The sequence below is a fragment of the Scophthalmus maximus genome, chromosome 11, assembly GCF_022379125.1.
Source record: "Scophthalmus maximus strain ysfricsl-2021 chromosome 11, ASM2237912v1, whole genome shotgun sequence".
Taxonomy (NCBI): domain Eukaryota; kingdom Metazoa; phylum Chordata; class Actinopteri; order Pleuronectiformes; family Scophthalmidae; genus Scophthalmus; species Scophthalmus maximus.
The window spans coordinates 13,652,984-13,674,070 of NC_061525.1; the positions used below are offsets into that span (position 1 = coordinate 13,652,984).

At 41.4% G+C, this 21,087-nt stretch overlaps 2 protein-coding genes across 4 annotated transcripts; one reads left to right on the forward strand and one right to left on the reverse strand.

Annotated features, from left to right (window-relative positions):
* Positions 1-92: 92 nt before the first annotated feature.
* Positions 93-9,374, reverse strand: tmprss13a (transmembrane serine protease 13a). Its single transcript, XM_035623072.2, has 13 exons — positions 9,182-9,374; positions 6,213-6,387; positions 6,005-6,115; positions 5,452-5,613; positions 5,069-5,195; positions 4,490-4,585; positions 4,226-4,269; positions 3,448-3,610; positions 3,042-3,220; positions 2,463-2,561; positions 1,675-1,817; positions 1,403-1,555; positions 93-891 (listed from the first exon to the last, which is right to left on the reverse strand). The coding sequence occupies exons 1-13, from the start codon at positions 9,197-9,199 to the stop codon at positions 877-879; spliced, it is 1,485 nt and encodes a 494-aa protein (XP_035478965.1). The 5' UTR covers positions 9,200-9,374; the 3' UTR covers positions 93-876.
* On the forward strand, positions 2,878-16,623 carry il10ra (interleukin 10 receptor, alpha). 3 transcript variants are annotated; one of them, XM_035623060.2, is made up of 9 exons: positions 2,878-2,990; positions 11,748-11,847; positions 12,060-12,233; positions 12,759-12,882; positions 13,188-13,357; positions 13,489-13,631; positions 13,966-14,134; positions 14,720-14,838; positions 15,068-16,623. In XM_035623060.2, exons 3-9 carry the CDS (start codon positions 12,143-12,145, stop codon positions 15,983-15,985), a joined length of 1,734 nt encoding a protein of 577 aa, XP_035478953.1. In that variant the 5' UTR covers positions 2,878-2,990; positions 11,748-11,847; positions 12,060-12,142; the 3' UTR covers positions 15,986-16,623. The 3 variants fall into 3 exon arrangements, with proteins under 3 accessions (XP_035478953.1, XP_035478955.1, XP_035478952.1); XM_035623062.2 differs by lacking the exon at positions 2,878-2,990 and having other exon boundaries at positions 11,615-11,847; XM_035623059.1 differs by lacking the exons at positions 2,878-2,990; positions 11,748-11,847 and having other exon boundaries at positions 11,897-12,233.
* The last annotated feature ends 4,464 nt before the right edge of the window (positions 16,624-21,087 follow it).

Sequence of the window (21,087 nt, forward strand, 5' to 3'; positions counted from 1 at the left end):
CACTCACACTCTCACACACACACACACACACACACACACACACACACACAGTTTTATTCTGAGATTATTCAACACCATGATAAACATTTCCCTTGATCTTCATTTGTTTTTATGAATGCCCACTGTTTACAACTCCCTGCACATTAAACATATACATATAACATTCTGACATAACTATGACAGAGAACACGCACATTTACATACAGCATTAGAATAACAATCAATCAAAAATCTCAGTGTGAGTGATGAGAGGAGGTGTAGGTGCATAGGCAGTGCCAGCTCAATTTTTAAAAAAGGTGTGTGGGGGGGGGGGTCAAGACTGACACTTCCTTCTTCACAAAGTTTATACATAAAGTGTCCTTCTTTATTTTAATATGGTAAACATAAAAATAAGCCTGAGACGTGTCCCTGAGGGCAGCAACACATCTCTACAATCATAAATCATTTTTAAAGAGTATCATGATCAAACCAGTTGCTGTTCATTGGCACAGAACACATGAGAGAAGGGCCAGCCATCCTTGAGGATTGGGTAAACATAAGTAAACTGTATGGCTGGGACCAGACACCGAGAAACAGAAGGAAAAACAATTAAATATCGCGAGTGATTGCACCTATTATTGTGTGATTGATAATCAGGGTCTGGTAAACAGCTGCCTGTCAGAGGATGAACATGGAAGATGGAGAACACCAAGATAGAAATCCAGTGTTTACCTCCTGTGTTGCATTCCCCCAACCCTTCAACTGTCTGCCCTTCCGTCGACCGCATGTCTTCATCAATGCAGTTATCCACATGTAAGTGGACTTCATAGTGCAGGCTTCATTGCCGGGGGGGGGGGGGGGGGGGTTGACAGACCACCCACAGGAGACAAAGGCACATCACGGCCTCTCTTGCTGTATAGGAGGCAAAGCAAGGGTTGAGATGTTGACAACCTGCGGCCGACAGTAACTCTAAATGCATCGCAATCATTTGGGATCATCATCACTATCTATTCACTGTAACCTAACCCCTTTCCACCAAATTAGCTCTGGCTCTTGTACTGGTTCTGTTCAGGATTATTGGAACCTTGGTGCTTGCCTGCGAGTGTTTGAACTGTGCAAATGCTGTATTCCTTGGCAGAAAAGAACCAGCTCTTTCTTTTTCCGGAGAATTTCTCTCATGCCTTCGTCACTGTTGCTCTCTTCATTCTCTCTTTCCAATGTGACACGCCCGCTGATGTCATGACAGTTCAGACTGGAAAACCTGCTATTTTTGGGGGTTCCAGCTGGGAACTGTCTTTTCAGGCAAATTAAATTCATCTTCAGTCACAACGCTCCAATCGGTTCAAAATTAGGCGCGCGAACCAGAGAGGAACCTGCTCAGTGTTGGTGGAAAAGGGGGAGCGTTTGCTCCGTCCATTCTTACCTGCATCTCTCTGTGGATCCAGGGCATAACACTGCTGACTTTGGTGTAAACGCCAGGCTTGTTTTTATCTCCACAGCCAGATCCCCAACTCGTGATGCCCACGAGGTACCAGAGGTCATCTGCCTGACATACCAGAGGTCCGCCACTGTCACCCTGGAAAATGTAGTTCGATAGAGTAAGTCCTCCTTTAAAAGTTCCTTTTCTGGGTGTTAAAATAATAATACATATCCAGGATATTACTGTAAACCTGCCCCTTGTCATTGGTTGCTCACCTGACAGGAATCTTTGCCTCCATTCAGGTCCCCTGCACAGAGCATGTTTCTGGTCACTGAGCCTCCATACACATGGCGGCTGTTACACACTGGTGTATCGATGATGTCCACAGTCACTTCCATCAGATCGTTGGAGACGATGCCTGTATTGGAAGAAAAATATTCTAGTTGATTTTTAACTGATAAGGCTCAATATGTGAAATCTTAAAAATAAGATTCGCTGATTGATAAAGGTAAATAGGCAATTGGTCCCCACTGTATGAACTATAGTCCTTGGTCACGTCTTTCCTCCTTTTTGCAACTTGTTTATATGATAAATTGTGGCAGTTGACTCCCCCTGTCACTCTGCAGCTTCCCATCGGCCTTTGCTTTTGTTTTATGTCTCGTATTCTCATTTTCCATAGAGGAGAGCCAGTAGTCCAGCATCCATGTTCCTTAATGTAGCCCAGAATTTATTCTCTTATGTTCTGCCTGCCTGTAGTTCTTCTGACGAGTATCTGCTCAAATGTCAAATAGATGTCTGGATTTGTTGTTTTCTCTGACAGGATTCTTGTTTGTTTGTTTGTTAAATTGACGTAAAGATCCGCATTCTACGTGCAAATCATTTATTCGGTATTGTATCATGTAAGTTCAATGGCACTTCATAAGCTTTATAGCCCCAGAGTTTCATTATCCACACAGAAAGAACAGAAACAAGGAAAATGCACATGTGCTCTTATCTGGTCATTTCTCTATGCTGTATGTATGCATAAAATAAACAAACGTGGTGGCTGCATGTCTCGGCTCACCCGATCCTGCCTCAGTGGTGCCAAAACCAGAGGTCCAGCATTTGGTTCCTTGGGGAAATTGCTGGCCAGTCGTTGGCAGACAAACTGGCTGAACTTTATCTGGATGATGAAAAAAAAAAACGTTTTTATGCACAATGGCAAACATAGTACTGTAGACACATGCACACACAGAGAGCAAAGAGATTGCTGGAGGTTGTTAATATTTAGTGACTTGTTTCAGCTGCACCGTGACCGTGTACTGACACAGACTCTTGAACTTGGGTCAGCCAGCAGGAGGCCCGTCTTTCAAGCTATTGAGTCACCCCCGTGGTCACACCACGCACTGCTATGAACACATACTCCTTCCGAATATGAAAAGCTTTTGTTGCGTCATACACGGCTCTCTGTTCTGTACGCTCTCAAGGAAGGAGCAATAATACGGAGCCTATTTCCTGACTCTTCTCATGCTGCGGGAGGGTCCGATTCCCGGCATGGCAGCTACGGTAACTAGCAGCTGATTTGAGGACAACATTCTGACAACAGCCTCAGGTATGCACACAGGATGAAACATCATTCCAATTAAGTGAATTTGTGACTGACTGTTGAAAGCGACTGGAGATGCGAGTTTGAGCAGAGCAACATCTTGGTCATTAGTCTTGTTGTCGTAGTTCTCGCTCAGCAGGATCTTCTTAACCAGATAAGGGTGAGGTAGACTTTTCAGGGACACCACTCCCGCATACACTTTCCAGTTCTTTGCTGAGAGAGTCATGGAGTTGCCTCTGCAATACAGAAAGAGACTGTTCAGTGGAAAGCAATGGCTTCATACCGATTTGGCATTTGTCACTTACATTTACAGCATTTGAATCTTTGCAATTTAACTTTAACACAAAATTACTATGTGAGAATTCGGTTGCGAGAACAAACAAAATTGTTCCCGTGTAGAAGAAGAACAAGAATCCCACAAGGTGGAAAAGATTGCTAGGGCACATTTTTCTGGTTCAGTCACCTAGGGAAACAGTGGGCTGCGGTCAGCACAAAATCAGGACTGATCAGGACTCCGCCGCAGACGTGGGACCCTCTGAAGTGGAGCGACAACTGCCACGGCCACTGACCTGTCTTGGCCACACTTCCCCCAATGATCCGCGATGTGGACTGCTGCTTCCCACAGTCTGCGGAGGTTGAGTAATAACTCAAAATTAGTTTGTGAGTTTCAGAGAAATGGTAGTAGTGATAGAAAATACAGATCATATAGTGTTATTAACTCTGCCAAGGAGGTTATGTTTTCATCCAAGTCAGTTTTTTTGCAGGTTAATTTGTCAGCAGGATTATACAAAAACTACTACACCAATTTCCACCAAACTTATTGGAGGAATGGTGGATGGGCCTGGGCCGGAGATCAACCTATTCAAATTTGGTATGGATGCGGGAAAAATGTTCTTGCTACTTTCAGAAGTAGACAATCATCTTTGGATTGTTTGGCCGTGCCCTACTGAGATTCTAGAAGCATTACAAAATTCTACTTTCCAGATCTATGATTCTAAACCATTTTGAATTTTGAAAAGCATTGCAACATTAACGTGTTATTGACAAAATACTCGTGTTTGTTTGTTGCTGTGCCAGTCGACGGGATGTGCATGTTATTGTTACTGTGTGTGTGTGTTTGTGTGTGTGTGTGTGTGTGTGTGCGCGCGAGATAGAGACATGGAGACACAGAGAGCTAGTGTGTGTTTGTGTGTGTGTGTGTGTGCGTCACATGAGTGTAGGGACAGATGGAGGCTCCTTACCCACACACTGCAGGGAGACGATCTCCTGGTCTGGACAGGAAGGACTGTGTAGTGCCACCATGAGAAAAGCATGTTTATACACATGAGCACATGAAGTAAACCATAACAAGCAGATTGTCATAGGTCTTTTACAAATATTTCACATTTGATTTCACATTATGAGGAGGAATTCATAATAATTAAATCTCATAATGTTTGGAAGGATCATGATTGAGGTGTGAGCTGTGTATGAAACAGGGGAGGAAAAATGATTAAATTTCATACCTGACTTTTACCCGACCCTGGATAGGCAAAGATGATTTGCTGGTCAATGTTAAACCAACAGATGCATGGGGTTTCTTTGCTTTGGTGACAAAGGGCCTGGAGAGAGAGAGAGAGAGAGAGAGAGAGAGAGAGAGAGAAAAGCATTAGAGATACAATAGCACATGCAGAGATCATTTTGTTGAACCAGTGCCTGATTGGGTCTGGATAATAATTCTGTCTCTGTCGCTCGGAGACACCCCAGAGGGACCTGTGGGGAATCAATTCAGCCCTAAAGTCACTGCAGCAGGTGAGGAGAGATTAAATGGATCTCATGGGGGAAAACGCAGGTTTGAGATGGGCCCCTTCGAGCTGCTGAAACGGGGTCTGACAGAATGACGAGCGAAATTGCTCCTTCATCTGAGGCTGAGGTGGCTCTGATTACAGGGAATGGTAATAAACGTTTCCGATGAGGGAGTGCTGATCCAAAATGGTCTTCGGCGTTTAGAGCTACTTCTCCAAGACATTTTTACGGCGGTCGTTCAGCACACTTTAGGCCGAACTTGTATTTAGGCTTGAACTTATAGAGTGGTGATTCTTTACTTTCTGAAACCTAGCTGAGCGCAGGTCTGTTCGGCATAGCTCTGGTCCCAGCCTTTGTAGCACACTGGTAGGAAGCGGCCATCTTGCGCTGTCTTAACCTGCAGACCATTGTCTTCACCAAACCTCACTGGGGAAGACAAGAAGATTGACAAAACACAGAAGATGCTTAGATGGAAGCTCATCAGAGACTCACGTATAACACAGTGGGATTGTAATGTGGAGTTTTTGGCCTATTTGCTGCTGCCACTGCTCTGGCAACTACAATAAATAAAAACAAAATGTTGAGATAAATTAAAGCTTCACTTTGCACGACTCGACAGATGCAGGAATGCTGCTGAATGCACTAGATCACTATTATTATTCGTGTGGTTGTGCATGCTCACCACAGTTGGTTTCATCAGTGCCCAGCTGACAGTCTGTGATCCCATCACAATGGACAGTATCGTTGGGACAGGTGTCATACTTTGGTAACAGCATTTCACCACTGTAATAATCGTCGTCACCGTAGAGCATCGCTACCGTTGCCAGTCTGGTGCCGTAACGAACTGTTGTCGGGGTAAAGTGATTCGATAGTAATAAGTTTGGGCATGTAGATGCACAGTGATAAGAACAGTAAAATGCAATTCAATTGAACAACTCATCTTTTTTTATCCCTCACTTAATTCATATTAGCAACTATTTAACAAAAATCCTATTTCAACACCATCAAAGAAAACAACTAACGTAAAGTGTTCCCTATGTTGCACAGCCTTATCATTTTCATCATATTATCCTTAAGACAAATTTACTTTAATACTGTATATTTGTTTATATTCATGTTTAAAATGTAAAGAAACCACAAACATTTCTTTGCCTACAATAGTCCTGAATAAATAAGAGCATCAAATGAATATTATTGACAATGTCCAGTGATCCCTATGAATAAAAACAATTTACCTCCAAGCCAGATGGCCAGTGCCAGCATAGCGAGCACCAGGAAAACTCCTCCTGACCCTCCATAACACTGGGCATTACTCTCACAGCACCTCTTCTTCTTGTGGCTGGGGGCTGGACACAGAGAGCACACAAATATATTCATAAACACACATTTTCGGTTTGTTTCGCTCACACACTCAAAAATAATGGAGCTTTGGTTATCACTCACGTGTGCCTGACCGTGTGACTATGGGGACAGCCACAGGTGGTGCATACTGGGGGATGTAACGTGGCTGGGAGGGGGGTGTCAGGCCGAGGCCCACCCCGTACACTACCTCCTCGTAGGGCTTGAGGGGGGGCAGGGTGTGCACGGCAACAGAGTAGTAAGGAGGAGGGGCTTCATTCTGTTGGGTCAAAACAGAAGGGATGAAAGGAATGTAAATCAACGCAGACATAAAATCCTTTATTGAAATATCACACTTTGTGATTTGAATTGTATGTCCTGTCACTTATTGCCATCAGAAATAAGACTATATATAATAAACTATATTCAATAGTTATGATGAAATCAGTAGCTAGACACACAGTAGATAGGGGGGCAAATAAGTGTGTGTTTTTGGTTGCCAAGACCGAGCACGGAGCCCATTGTCCTCCAGGCAACCCTGACCCCAGTATCAAGTCTGTGTTAAGTCCACACCTGGGTAACAGCCTTACACACAAAGACACAAGCGATGTATCCCGGCAACAGTGTTTAAACTATCATATTTTAACAGTTTGTTTCTTCACGCTATCTCCTCTGGCTTATTTTAATCGCAGCTCCCAGTAGCCATATCAAGTATACAGTATCAACTTTACCCAATTGGATGAAGCTCTATCACTGGTTCACTGTGAATGACTCATGATTTACAGACATGCAGGTTAGTCCCACTCAGTTCCTGGTAGAACAATAGCCTCGAATTCCAGTGATTCCTTTTGTCTCTGTTTATCTGTCCCTCTTTACCGTAAGGAATTGCAAAACTTGCTTTTGATAATTTAATTCCGCATTGTGTCATTGTTCAAACAATCTTCTCATCCCGCTTCCCTGAATATGGCAGCGGTTTCCTGCTGTTAACTAGGTTGTGGTGACAGAAAATACATTGAGGTCAATGTGCTTTAATGTGTTGGTACTCCAGAAGATAATGTAATAAATACATTTTTTTTTCTTGTCCAGTTAAATGAAAAGATTGAGGCTACTGTACTGTCTGTACACTGAATATGTAAATGTCCAAAATCCACCTACCACCACCGCTAAAACTCACTTGTTTACATCTTATGTACACACTGGCTATGCTTTCCATAGCCAGTGTTATTTTTGTTATATGGGATAATTTTCTTCACTAATAAGTCCAAAATTGTAAGTGTCCTGAAGTCTCCAGAACAACTGTAGATGTAATGATAATGATGAATGAGTGAGTTTATAGGCACATTTTGCCTCATTGGAGAGAGTCGGGCTAACTGTTGCCCTGTCTCAAGTTATTCTGCTAAAATAAGCTAACACGCTGCAGGCAATAACTTTATACTGGACGCCAGTAGTGGCGTCCACAGACTGTATATAAAAGCCTGAAGCCCGTATTATCTGGTACGACCAGCAGAGGGCGACTCCACTGGTTGCAAGAGAAGTCATTTTCTATAGAAGTCTATGAGAAAATGACTCTACTTCTCCCTTCATTTATAAGGTCGGCAGACATTTTCCTGAGGAGTTTATGGTTCATTCTCCTGTTTCAAGTCATCTTCAATACAGCATGATGTTCATTTAATGACTGATTTTACCATTTAGAGTAAAATAGACATCACGGCACGCGTTGGTGCGTAGATACTGTCATTGACAGCTACCATCCTATGCATGGTTGCATGTGTAGGTGGGCGTGAAGTGGACAAGCTCTTAGTAAGTCAGATTATAACACATTCAGTGAATTCATAAAACATGCATTTAGGGTTATAACGAGTACTTAAAACAGTGCTGTGCTGTTTAGTGGCATGTTGAATGCAAACATTTTGTTATGTGGCTGAACTTGTTTGGGCACAATGTTTCATGTCACCTGTTTGCAATGTCACCCTGGCTATTAAAAAAAGAATGTGGGGCTTAAAATGAGTACGCACATTTATAGGGTCAGTTTCTGTCTTTTCAATAGTCAAATTAGTCTTGGTGTGTGCAGCGTTTAGCAGAAACCTCACCAAATCGGCCCCAAATACATGAGAAAGCCAAGATTTAGTTACATAAAGTACAATGATCATAGCTTCTCCTTAGATGTTGGGACCCTTCTTGATTCAGTCCCAACCTTCATAAACTCAAAAGAGAAATCTTATGTCTACAAAATAATAATAGGGGTGAATCTGTCGAGGTCCAACTGAGAGGGCTATGGGTGGACCTATTACAAAAGGTGTTTCATAAGACCGTTTTTATAATGCATGCTGATCAGGTTACAAAATACACCAGTGGGAAGCATACAAATCGCTCATTTAAAGCAAAATGGCTGAGTTGAAATAGGTGGAGGAGCAGGTTTATCATATTTCCCACCAGAGTATACATGGATCATCTTGCATAGTTTGCCTGCTGGCCATTATAGTGGAAAAATACTGACAATTTTAACGATTAGGGGCTCACGTGACTTTTAAAAGTTATTGTTTCTCTCAAACAATAACTGTGATGATAAAAAGTTAAGAAGAAAGTCGGCATGAAATTGTACACTAAAGTGTTTAGTTGTATGCTTTGTAGGGATGAAAAGAAAACAAGGCAGGCCACTGTATTGCTTAAGAACATATTGTGATCTGAGCCTCACTGAAACCAAAACAAATCTGTAATATTCCTGTTTTGATAGTCAGAACACAGTCCTCTGAAAACTTCAATGGCATCATGTTCTTAACGTCAGTCAAGGCAAGTTAATGTATATATCCCATTATCTTGAATTTGTCTCAGAAGGCTTTACAATCTGTACAACATCCACAGACACAAAGCTGTGCTGCTATGGCAAAACTGAATTACGACGTCAGGTACATAAACTGTTACAATCTAAAGAGCTTCAAGCAAAGCATTAAAGGGTTTGGAAACTGAAGACAACCTGTTGCCTTATAATTTAACTGACCCGCAGACTGGCAGGTAAATTGAAATAACAAACAAACAAAAAAATCTTTTGTCATCCTAACAAATGAACAACTTACCGGGTCATGCTTTGCCATCGGACTCAGGGCAGAGTGGATAGTGGCGGTGAGAGGCGGTAGGTGGATACTTTTTCACATCCAGGCGTTTACTCAGTCACAGAGCGACGGTCAGACCATGGTGGCGCCACATTAAACACCCTGACTCTTCTCTCTCTTTTCTTCTTTCTACCTGTGTTTGTCACTGACCTTCATCCGAGCAACACCAGGTAGTCCTCCCTACCCCCCGCCTCCTTAACACCTCCCACCTCTAGCCACCATCATTCTCTCAACCCTCCATTCTTTTCATCACAGAGACGGGCGTGCCCTGTGCACCAGTTCTCCACCTGCCAGACCGGTTTTCGCGGCAGCCAGAGACTATCGGCCCTCCTTTTCACAGAGAAGCTCCTTTAGGGCTCAAATGACATCAGCTGAGCTGTCAGGCAGATGAGCCAAAGGCGCTTCTTTTATTTTGTTTTATTCGGAGACTGAATTGTTTTCACGAAACAATGACATTCTATATTATTTCGTTTTAATGCAGGATGTCATCCTGTGAACTTCACCCCTCAATATGCTTGTTGTTTTGAAACGCCGTGGAAACAAGCTGTCATTGAATCCTAGAAATGAAGGTATGCCGGTATAGATTTTAGTGCCCTTTACCTGCTGTCCGGCAAACAACTAAAACCTCTGATGTCACGCTCTAATCTCTGCACGGAACAGCACTCAACGACCCTCTGGAGGCCAAAAAGCTCACACAGCACAAAACACTGAAACTCAAACAGAGCAAGCAGGGAAAGGGGTAGGGAAGATAAAGTTAGGTGGCAGTGTTAAAGTGTGCTATGAAACTCCATCTGTGGATTTCAGCCACTCTCTTTCTACAATGGCCTTTTACTGCACATGCTGCTGCGTTGTAATGTCTCCCTGTGTCAACTTCCCCACTAGTTACAGTTGGGTATGCTTTCCCTCCATCTTTCCCCTGTCACAATACTGTATGTAGGATCTATCAGATATACTGTAACTTGTGGCTACTGTGTGATAAGGTAGCCCTTTGTCTGATTTGGCTCGGTGCTAAGCGCCTGCTCTTAATATTCTAAGAAACACATCATTATGAATGTAGGGCATTGTGGTGGCCTTGTGGTCTGAGACGCAATATACAGTACCACATAACCACACTGTCCCAGATTTGAACCTGACTGAGAACCTTTTTATCACGTCACTCCCTCACTCTCTCTCTCCCCACGTTTGTTTTTTGTCTTCGTCACAACTCTTACATAAATAATAGTACAATTTCTGTCTGCTGAACTACAGGTGTGTATTGCAAAAGAAAATGATTGTTTAGATAGATTCTTTAAATCTTTGTAAGGATCTAAATGTTGCTATTGTTGACATACTTCATTATGTACATTTGTTATATTCCTTATAGTTTTTTGCAGTTCTTATATTTATTTATTTAATTTTCTGTATTAGTATGGTGTGTTGCGATATCTTGCTGCTGTAACACTGGATGATGAGCTCTGCCACCAGATGATCAATGAGTGTACCCTGAAGCACCACCAGGGGGAGACATTATATAGAGTCTCATCCCCGAGGTAGCCTCCTACCTGCATGCTGTCACTGGGGACTCCCCACGAACCAAAGGACTTTTGAAAAAAAGTGAAAAAAAATAGTAATACGAAATTTGACATATAAGCACAGCTGCCACATTTCACAGCCACGCCTCGGTTCCCTGTTCATTTGAAAGACAGAAACCAAACGACAGAAACCAAATGACGATGCTGATAAACACGTTTGCATTTATCAGAAACAAAAACTCAAAACTCAAAAGTGAGAGGTGTAAAATAGATGGGGGGAATTGAGGTGATATAGCAAGCTATACTATACAAGTGATTCCTCGAATTGAAATTCAAATCTTTGACATTGCAGTCGTCACAAATAAGTAGGAGTTGAAAATTTGAACAAATTAAAACCTAAAAAAATACATAGTGACATTCCTTCACAAGCTAAACAGATACGTTTCTCTACAACTATGTATCCTGGATGAATAAGATCTCATAATGCATGGAGTCATGATGGAATTATAAGTCTGTGACGCACATGAACTCATTACTTATGTCTAAATGCAAATCAAGTGATTTTTGTTTGTCAGAATGAGACACTATGAGAAACAAGCAATATATTCAGATAATCGCTGTAGTCAGTGTGTATTTTTAGGCGTCCCAAATCTTCTCACAGCTACTTCTACCACTGCTCTTTGCAAAAACCACCCGCCATGCAGTCAACCACAACTGAGATGTTATTGACAGAGACTCACAGGAAAATATGTGATGCATCAGAAAGGCATTAAAAAAAAAAGAAAGAAACACATACAAACAAAGACAATATTTTCATTTTGAAAACTACTAAATTAAAATCCTAGTTTGGGATCAATACAGTACATCTATCTATCTATTTAAAAGGCCAGAATGTCTCACTTATCCAACTACTGCTTGCAAATGAAAAAAAAATGGGAAAGTGAAATGGTGGTTCATGAATGCTTCACTTCTCTTTTCTCTGAACCTTGTACTGTCTAACGGTGGTTTTTTTCTGACAGCCCTCGATCACAGCTCACTTAGCAGCATGAATGTGGAAAGAGGAAAAGGTCTGCTGAGAGGCTAGAGCGAGAGATGAAACTAGCAGCAACGTCACAGCAGGTAACGGGTCATATGATGTCATCGGAGAGGGCGGGTGTTAAGCAAGATAGGAAGGTGTTTGGGGAGAACTATGTATATAAAATCTTTCAGGGAAAACAAGCTGCCTCCGCAGACACACAGGCATCACAGAATGAGCGAGGGTGACCGCTGCTTCCACTCCGTCTACATTGATCGACACTATCAGTGTTACTGTAATCTGAATCGCTACACAGTGTCGTTGAGGAGAAGAGATGTTTCTACAGTCTCAGTGATGACAAGGGATCGTATCGGTGGAACCTGTGGGGATTATGACTGAATGATAACATTTCTCTGGATACAAGAAATGGATCTGTGCCACACGACATCAATTCTTCTCGTCCTTGTTATCTGCATAAGCTCTCTGTCAGGTAATTTACCGCCTTTGTTACTTAGCAATGTTACTTTTCCTTTGTTTTGTGCTTACATTTGTCACACTTTACAATATTTATCCTCCCAATCATTTTTATTTATCATTGTGGAATTGTTACAAGTCTGTAAAACACAGTGGTTTAAGGAAGCGCGTCAAGGAAGAAGAACAAACTAAGAACTCATTGTCAGGGTTCCTGTTCCACTTTGGTAAATGAATCCTATAGTTAGTGGAAATGCGAAAAAACTATTTTCCCATTACAAAACACACATGGCGTCACAGTGATCAGAAACCCCATGAACGATTGGCAAATTGCTTCCTCCGTACTTCCCTTTCTCCTCCTGACATCATTCACAAAGTATGTTTAAAAAAAAACCCTTTTTTTTAGCATTTGCTTATAGTGTGTGTGTGTGTGTGTGTTGATGATTTTCAGGAAGACTCTAACATTAAAGCGGCACTAAACCTACTCAATTTAGAGATTGTTAATTATTTCGTGATAACAAATTGATTATTTTTTCTGTGGCAGGACTGAACGTCGTCCCTCAGCCTGATAACCTGCAGGTGAACATTTTGGATGGGGAGGTATTAGTGTACTGGAAACATCCTGTGGACGCCCCCTCAAACTCCAAGTACAACGTACAAATGGCAAAGTAAGTTTAAAATCAGAATATCTAAAATTAAAGTTTCCTTTCAGAGTTACCATTTCCTGTTCACCGACTTCCTGTTATTTTGCAATTCAATTATTTTTCTCTTTCTCCGTTTTCTTCATACATCTCCGCCTCAAATTTGTTTTCCTCTCAACTCTAAATATTTTTGGAGAACTTAAATTATTTTCTCAGGAGAATATATCAAACGTTGATTCAGACTTTTATTAAATGCTATACTTTATTTCCCCGTGTGTCATCCAATGATTCCACTCCTTCCAGTTGGTGACTGGTGTGTTTTGTATCCTCAGATACAATGGTGAGTGGGCCGATGTAAAAAGCTGTATAGGGATTACAACCTCCTACTGTGACCTGACCAGGCTTATACTCGAGTATAGCTGCCAATACAAGGTCAGAGTTCAGCTGGTTGCAGGAAACAACACATCTCTGTGGACAGCCAAGAAAGTTCGGCCAAATGAAAGTAAGCATGCTTTTACTTTGGTATGATTGAGCTGTGTGGCTTAGTAAAAACGTTGTATTTCGGCTGGATAAGTAATTATAAATGCACACTGCAGGGTTATTTACTTACCTTTCAATTCTCTGTTCCTACAGGTGAATTGCAGCCTCCCGCCTTCACATTGATTGCTACTTCCAGCAGCCTGTCAATTAATGTTTACCAAAAACCCATCCTGAGAAAGCTCTTTCCTTATGGGCACACCTACACCATCTACCTGGAGGAGACAGAACAAGATAAGGTGAGCATTAGAAATGAGTTTCAAGGCACAATGCGCCAAAAAAAGACAGCAGCCACTCTCTCCAACAACCCTGTCACTAAAATACAAAACACACTGGAATTTAGTGAGAAACAGAAAAAATACTTGTTTTTTTTATTTATAACTCTCGAGATTGGTCTAATGCTATGCTTTAAAAAATCTTGAATGTAACATCTTGGTGACTATAAAACAGCTTCACGATATTTTGACATTTAATGTCATTCTCACCTGCCTGAGTCAACATCTGGGCCGTGTTCCTCCCAGCCTTTACTGCACAGTGCATGACCTGCATGGCATTTTGATTTTTACCCTGCAGACTACCACAGCATACCTGAAAGACGACGTGGGGGAGGAACAGAGGACTAAGACTTTCAGCTCTCTGCAATGGGGCAGAGAGTACTGTGTCAGCATAAAGGTACAGGGCAACGGAGCTCTCTTTGCCAGCGGTGTGTCTCCTAAACAGTGTCTGCAGCTGCCGGAGAGAGGTAAGAAAAACACTGTAGTGATGACACAACTAAGAGACCGCAGTGCTGAACAGCAGAGTTACAATTTAGGTTTGTTTAGTGGATTTATTTGGCCAAGTAAAGAAATATATATATATATATATATATATATATATATATATATATATATATATATATATATATATATTAAAGAACTGAAAAAGACAGTAGCTGGCTTATTCTATCAATGACAAATAATTATGTGCCAACAACAAATTAAGACACACCCATCACATAAACAGCTAGTGGATGAATTGTGTATACAGTTATAGCGTGTGTGTGTGTGTGTGTGTGTGTGTGTGTGTATACACACACAATTCTGCAACATTAAAAGAGAAAGAGACTGGTATTAATGCTGTGTATGTTCATTGCTGTTAACAGACAGTTTTAGGAAATTCAAGCCTATTCACTTTCTTGTTAAGACCAATCCCACTCTTGTGTCACTCGTGTCTGATATAGTTCCCAAAATGTTGAGCTATTTTTTCAAGCCTATATTTGAAGTTTGGTACAGGGTCAGATCTATAACTTACCTGTTAAAAATCATTTTTCGTTTTCTGCTCCTACCAGAGTTCTTCTTAATCGCTGTATCATCCCTATTTGTTCTGGGCGTGCTGGCAATCATCGCTATCAATGCAACCATCGTCCTGTGTTACCTGAGACGACCAGCGAAAACACCTGCTGCATTGGTAAGGAGAATGAATAACAGGAAATTCAGTTGTGTAAAATTGTTCTGTATTTGGAAAGCAGAAGCCAAATCACAATGATCATGGAGATTTAAAGCAAAAAAGGACCACATAGTTGGTTGTAGATTGATACCACCTTGCATCACATGCCTCGTTATAACTTTGTGAGATGGCTCATAGGTGACAATAAAACAAAGTACTAATGCCTTCGTCTCCTCCTGTCTCACTCCAGAAATCCCCTGCAAGTTACTGGCTTCCACTCTCTGCTGAAGAGGGCCCGATAGAGGTGGTCACAGACAAAGGATGGTTCCTATCCAGTATACCAGTTACAGAGGTAGAAAACTGTGCTGAACACCCAGCGACCTATTCAACGGAGAACAACGGAGAGGAGAGGAGGACAAGCATGGACAGTGGGGTCAGCATGGAGTCCAAATCTGCTACCAAGGACAGAGGAGGTCCTTCAATGACACAAGATGACAGTGGCTGCGGCAGCCTGGGAGGACCAGAGGGCTCCACCGACACTCAGACAGATTACCCCCTGCAGGAAGAGAGGACTGATTCGGAGAAAGTTCGTAAGCGGGAGGACAGCGGATTGGGGCTGGGCTGCCGGCTTGACTCTTCTACCATGGATCTGGACGGACGGGACAGCAGTCCTCTGAAGGAGTTGATTCCTGGGGGTAACTATCGCACCCAGAGCCCCTCTGCTGTGCCGATCCGTGACGATGAGGAGGCGTTTCAACAGACACCTCCAGATACACTTTTGGCCAAAGTGGTCACAGGTTACAGGGCTGGTCCTCAGATGTGTATCTGTTCAGGGGCGGGTCAGTGCACTTGGTGCCATGGACGTGGTCATTATGGATCTGACGTTATCAAACAATACAGATCCATGTGTATAGAAAAGGGACCACTGGGCTTTAAATGTGATTTTGTGGACTCTTACAAAGCCGGGCATTCGTTTTCAAGTTATTCTAAGAAATCACAAATGGACACCGTCAAAATGGACGATTTAAAAAACACTTTTATACAACTGGAGGACACCTTCTCTCTGCTAACAACTCTGCCACCACTGCCCCTAGTGGACGGAGGACACGACTTCAATATGAACAATGTATCCCTCTCCCTAAGTGACGTACAGCTGAAAAGTGACTGATACACTGTGGAATGAGACAAGGCTATTAATAAAGTACCACTGACATACCATGTATGAGTGGTATAGTGGACCAATACACTCCCTTTACTCCACATGACACACGTTTCAATCATGAAATGGAGGCACTAGTAAGTATTTTGGGAGTATGGTGTAGTATTTTGATGACTTCCAATTCTGTGGAGGAAACAGAGCACTCAACACCTTGTTAGTCGTAAAGGAAGGCAACAAAATGGTTTAACCCCACAGCTGCTCGCTGGTAGCTGTTGGTTTGAGTCCCATGACAGATGGAGACTGCAATGACAAAGACTTTATGAAATCCTGTCCCAGTGGGTATATACAGCCGACCAAAATACACCATGACGGAAGTGAAACTGGTGTGGGAAGCAGTGCGGAAGAACGGTTCAACAGATATCTACTTTATGGACATTTTGCTCTTCCACCTCTGCCAAAAAAGAGCCCACTCTTAAAGATTCTGGTAATTTCTCAATATGTCATTGTTTAATGTTTTCAGACTGAATATGTGACTTTCATAGTGTCGACCTGTCCTCCAGCTACTTCCCTGACCCCTGAACTATTTATTTAATGTTTTTTTTATTTTCTAAATATTGCTGTGATTAAAAGAAAGTATCTTCACTAAATGTTTGGTAAATTTCATATATTTATACGAAAAACAACAACAATCAGTAAACAAATGACACGAGGGTGAGTTTCTTGAAACCATGACTCAAGCATGCATGTGAGGAAACTCCTAGAAAAAAAACAACGGGGGGAAAAAAAAAACCTGTTACAAATCTATTAGCAGTACCTGGGATTCCCACATGCAAATTTACAAAAACCAGAGCAGTCGTTTTGCTTGTAAACTTACTAACACTTCCTCTCTCAGCTTTCCACTTTACAGAAAAAATGCCCTGCATTACATGGATAGAAAAAGTCAACAAATATTGTCAGCAGAGCTACATTTCCATAGATGCGGAACATTTCAGTCAGTTAAACAGTATCTTCACATCAGTCGTTGAATAAAGGGCAATTTTTAATTTTACATAGGCCATATGACTGCCTCACCTACCTGGCAGCAGTGAGGCAGAGATTAACCTGTTAATAGATTAACCTGACTGCAGCTCTACAGATTGTAATTTCAAGAGCTTTCCCTCTACAAGAGTCCCAAATTAGCTAATTAGTAATTATATAAATTCCAAGTACCAAAACCCTCTGATACGGAGTGAGCCTGGTGCTTTTGAAGCCTTCAATCAAAGACGGCCTGTGATCTGTAATATAATCACGAAGAAAGATATTCAGAGAAAGGAGTTTTAATGTTGTGGTATCACCACTGAGAGCCTGAAGTTTTTAAAAATAATTCAAGTTATAGTCATTAAAATAATTTCTAAGATTTCCCTTTTGATCTTGTGCATGTCTTCGTTATTTTGACTAAACTCAGAAGTTGACCTTTATTCACCTGATCGTAGGCAGCTCATATCAGAAAAACATCAGACAGAAAGGATTTTAAAAAGTAGAAGAGACGAGTGGCGGGAAGTCACATGCATCTTACACAGAAACTCATCTGCCTAGTTGCTGTGGTTGAGTGGTGGATATTCTGCCTGTACTCTGTCGTGTGTGTGTGTGTGTGTGTGTGTGTGTGTGTGTGTGTGTGTGCGCACGTGCGTGTGTTGAGGCACAACATGATAAACATCTGTCAGCTTCTCGTGACGAATTGCTAAAACTTTTTTTTCCGTTTTTAATTCATTTTTCCATTAAATAACATGACATAAAAATGCAATTTCGCACTCACATTCACATGATATACCTCTCTAGAAAGAGGCAGTGACTTCGGTCAAAAGTATCACATCACTCAAATTGAATTTATTTCAAAGGTAATATGATAAATTCCCTCTTCAGCTTAAACTTTTTTTTACATTAATTACAGCAGCAAAAATACAAACACAATCAATTAACATACAGGCTGAAAAGAAGATGTGTGGCAGGTAGGAGAGTGAAAGACAGAGGATGTGGTTTACATTGTGGAAATGGTTGTCAGAATCAACTGCCATCAACATGTTTTTTATCCACAATGCTGCTGATTGTGAAAGGAGATCCCATCTTCAGACCGACCTTGCTGCAGATAGAGAAATCAAAAACCAAGTTTACCCATACAATCATAAAACAATTACTGTATGCATGAGGAAAGAAAGGCCTTTGAGCAACAGTCCACTTACGTGAGCACTTTGTCTTTCAATGACGGCTCTAAAGAGTAAGAGGAGACAATGAATTTGCATTACGACGATTGTGTGACAGATTCATCTCATAGTAGTCTTAATGTTTGGTGCTGTTGCACAGCAGCACCCATGCAAGCATACACGCCAGTTTCAACAGGTTAAAGTATTTTCCTGCTGTATTCTGACATGGGCTCACTTGGACATTTTCCAGAAATGTTACCAGGGGGCTGGCAGGAAAGGTTCTGGAGAAAGTCCGGAGCAACATTTGTGGACATTTGCATTCTCACATACAGTCCCTCTGGAAAGGTTCAGGGAAATGTCAGTACTTTTGTGCATGTCTAAAAGTCTTCCTATTATAGGCGTCCACATAGGTGGATGGATTATTAACAAAATAACCAATTCAAATAAACGATGCTGTTAAATTTCTTGAATGAAAGTTTTCAACACTGTGTGCACCACAAATTCAATTCACCTCCATTGTATCTCAAAACATGGACAGATAAAAACATTCATATCTGCATGAGTCAAAACAACTAGAGATAAGAGGTGGATGTATGTTTTTGCAATGGCTATTGCTCTGCTCACCTTTTTTCTTGCAGCATTTTTTGCACCTTTTGCATCTGTACTTGCTGCAGAATTGTACAATGGCAATGGCGAACAAGATGGCCAGAATGCCAAAGCCCACAGCGACCCCGACTCCCGTTGGGTTTACGCTGCTCCCTGCAAATACAAATACAGAGAGGTACTGTGAGTCAATCACAGCCACAGATTAACACATTTTCAAAGATGACCTCACGACCATTTAGGAACAATAAACAAGACTACTGAATGACGAGAGGTTCTTTTTTTATTCTTGTTTAATTTACAGGGTGTACAACCCTGTAAATTAGGAATGAAGGAATACCAACTGAAATAGTGTCTCTGGCTGCCTTATTCCATCAATACATATATATCTGTTCATAATGAATGAACATCCACTCGGATAATATGAGATTGGAAAATCAATCTTTGGGAAAGATTCATTCATACACTGCCTGAAGAGCCGTCAGAGGTAATTTAGGGGTAAGTGTCTTGCACAAGAACACATCGGCATGTGGATCGAACCGGCAACCTTCGTGTTGGTGGACAAACGACTCTACCTCCTGAGCCACAGCCGCTCAGATGCAGAGGTTTTATTCAAAGTTTTACCGGTGAAGCTTTCAAGCAACAGCTCTATTGTACAACATGCAGTCATGGCAGTAGTAACTGGCCATGCAGGTTTAAAAGACTCAATATTTCAGAAGTTCTAAGTTGTCAGCTAACACGCTGAGAAGAGTTTGTAATGGAAACAAGCCAAGCTCGTTCCTGTGTGAAATGTACAACAAGCAAACTAAGAAAACATTGAAAAGGACTGAATACGAAAAAGAAAGGTACATTTTCTTGGAATTGAAAAAAACGGCAATGTTATAAAAGCATAATACGTCACAGTTCATACAAACAGAAGTGAAATTAAACATCTCAGCTAAAAGACTCTTACCGGTATTCCCCATTACTGAATATCCAGGATGACCAATGATATCTCTTGTGGGTCTTCTTCTCTCCTCCCTGTCCCTTTGCTGTTAAGCTCTGAGTCACTTATTTACTTGACTTCACAGTTTTCATTAAATAATTTGACTTGTACATGAAGGGCAAAACACAAAAGTGCCTCTTCTTCCTTCTTTGCCTACGTCTGTCAGTCCGTGTCCCCATACCAGTCATTCTTTTAAACCGGTCTAACTTCTCGCATTATCCTGCCGGTCTTTTACCCTCCCTTCATTAGCAAATGTTAGTGGATGTGATGATGTTGTTCTCACAGGGACAATCATGTGAATATGCTCTTTTAAAATTGTCTCTCGAGTACTGTGATACTGTGTCAAACTTTTCCCAAGACCTTTTACATGACTGTTTCATCGAGGACTAAGAGGAAACTCAAACACAATCAGAAACTCTTTTGACATCCTGGCTTGAAAGAATCCAAACATTACAAGCCATTCACTTTGGTTTCCATCCCACCTACAGTACCAGCCTCTCCTTTTTCCAAATCCTTAATAGACTGGCAGGTAATAACACCTGAATCAGATGGTGTCATGGAATTTTGTCTATCCTCCCTGAGAAACTCTTAAGATGAGTCTTCTCAGGCACCAAGCAAGGTCATCTTATCTGTGGCAAGTCAAAACAATCATTGAGCAGCTGAAGTCTCTCTCGAGGTGTCATTGTCGTGGGGAGATGATGACATTACCCTAAACTAAATACACTACAGAGACCGGGAACAGGCAGATTGTCTTGGGGCGCCATACACTGACCACCTTGTTGATCTGTGTAAACGAACCACAAATCTCCTTGATATATATTGAGCTCTTATAATAAATACTTCTGCTTAAGACATCCACGGTTTCCGTTTTCCTGATTCATCATCCGCTCCAATCAATTATTCCATTACAGATGGTACATGGAGACTCCTGCTGGATGACCAAGGTATTACACCTCTTCATTAACACCGGATATACCAACATTTTATTCGGGCTACAAAGAGTAGCAAAGCATTTTAAAAATGTCTGGGTTTTCTTGAATGTCTCCTACTGATACAATTCTGCACCAATGAATGGATGGAATTACTCACAACAGATCAATATATAAAAAAAAACAATATATCTAGGGAAAGTATTATAGTTACTTATTCCAGGACTGAATTAAGGTAAGAAATCAAAGTAGTTACAATCTAAATACAGAACTGCATCCACAAGATGTTATCAACTTTGAGTGTTGACTCTGACCTAACCACAGAACATAACCACCATTTACTAATGTATACCCCATGATCTAGACAGTTGACTGCATATTTTACACTGATAAACATGACTAAGTTCTTTTTCT

Coding starts and splice junctions, on each gene's coding strand:
- il10ra (XM_035623060.2), top strand. CDS start 12,143: ATGATAACATTTCTCTGGATACAAGAAATGGATCTGTGCCACACGACA. Junction 12,883..13,187: donor TACAACGTACAAATGGCAAA/GTAAGTTTAAAA, acceptor TTGTATCCTCAG/ATACAATGGTGAGTGGGCCG. Junction 13,358..13,488: donor GAAAGTTCGGCCAAATGAAA/GTAAGCATGCTT, acceptor CTGTTCCTACAG/GTGAATTGCAGCCTCCCGCC.
- tmprss13a (XM_035623072.2), bottom strand. Junction 4,586..5,068: donor GCTCAGCTAGGTTTCAGAAA/GTAAAGAATCAC, acceptor CTCTCTCTCCAG/GCCCTTTGTCACCAAAGCAA. Junction 1,818..2,462: donor CACCACTGAGGCAGGATCGG/GTGAGCCGAGAC, acceptor CTTCCAATACAG/GCATCGTCTCCAACGATCTG.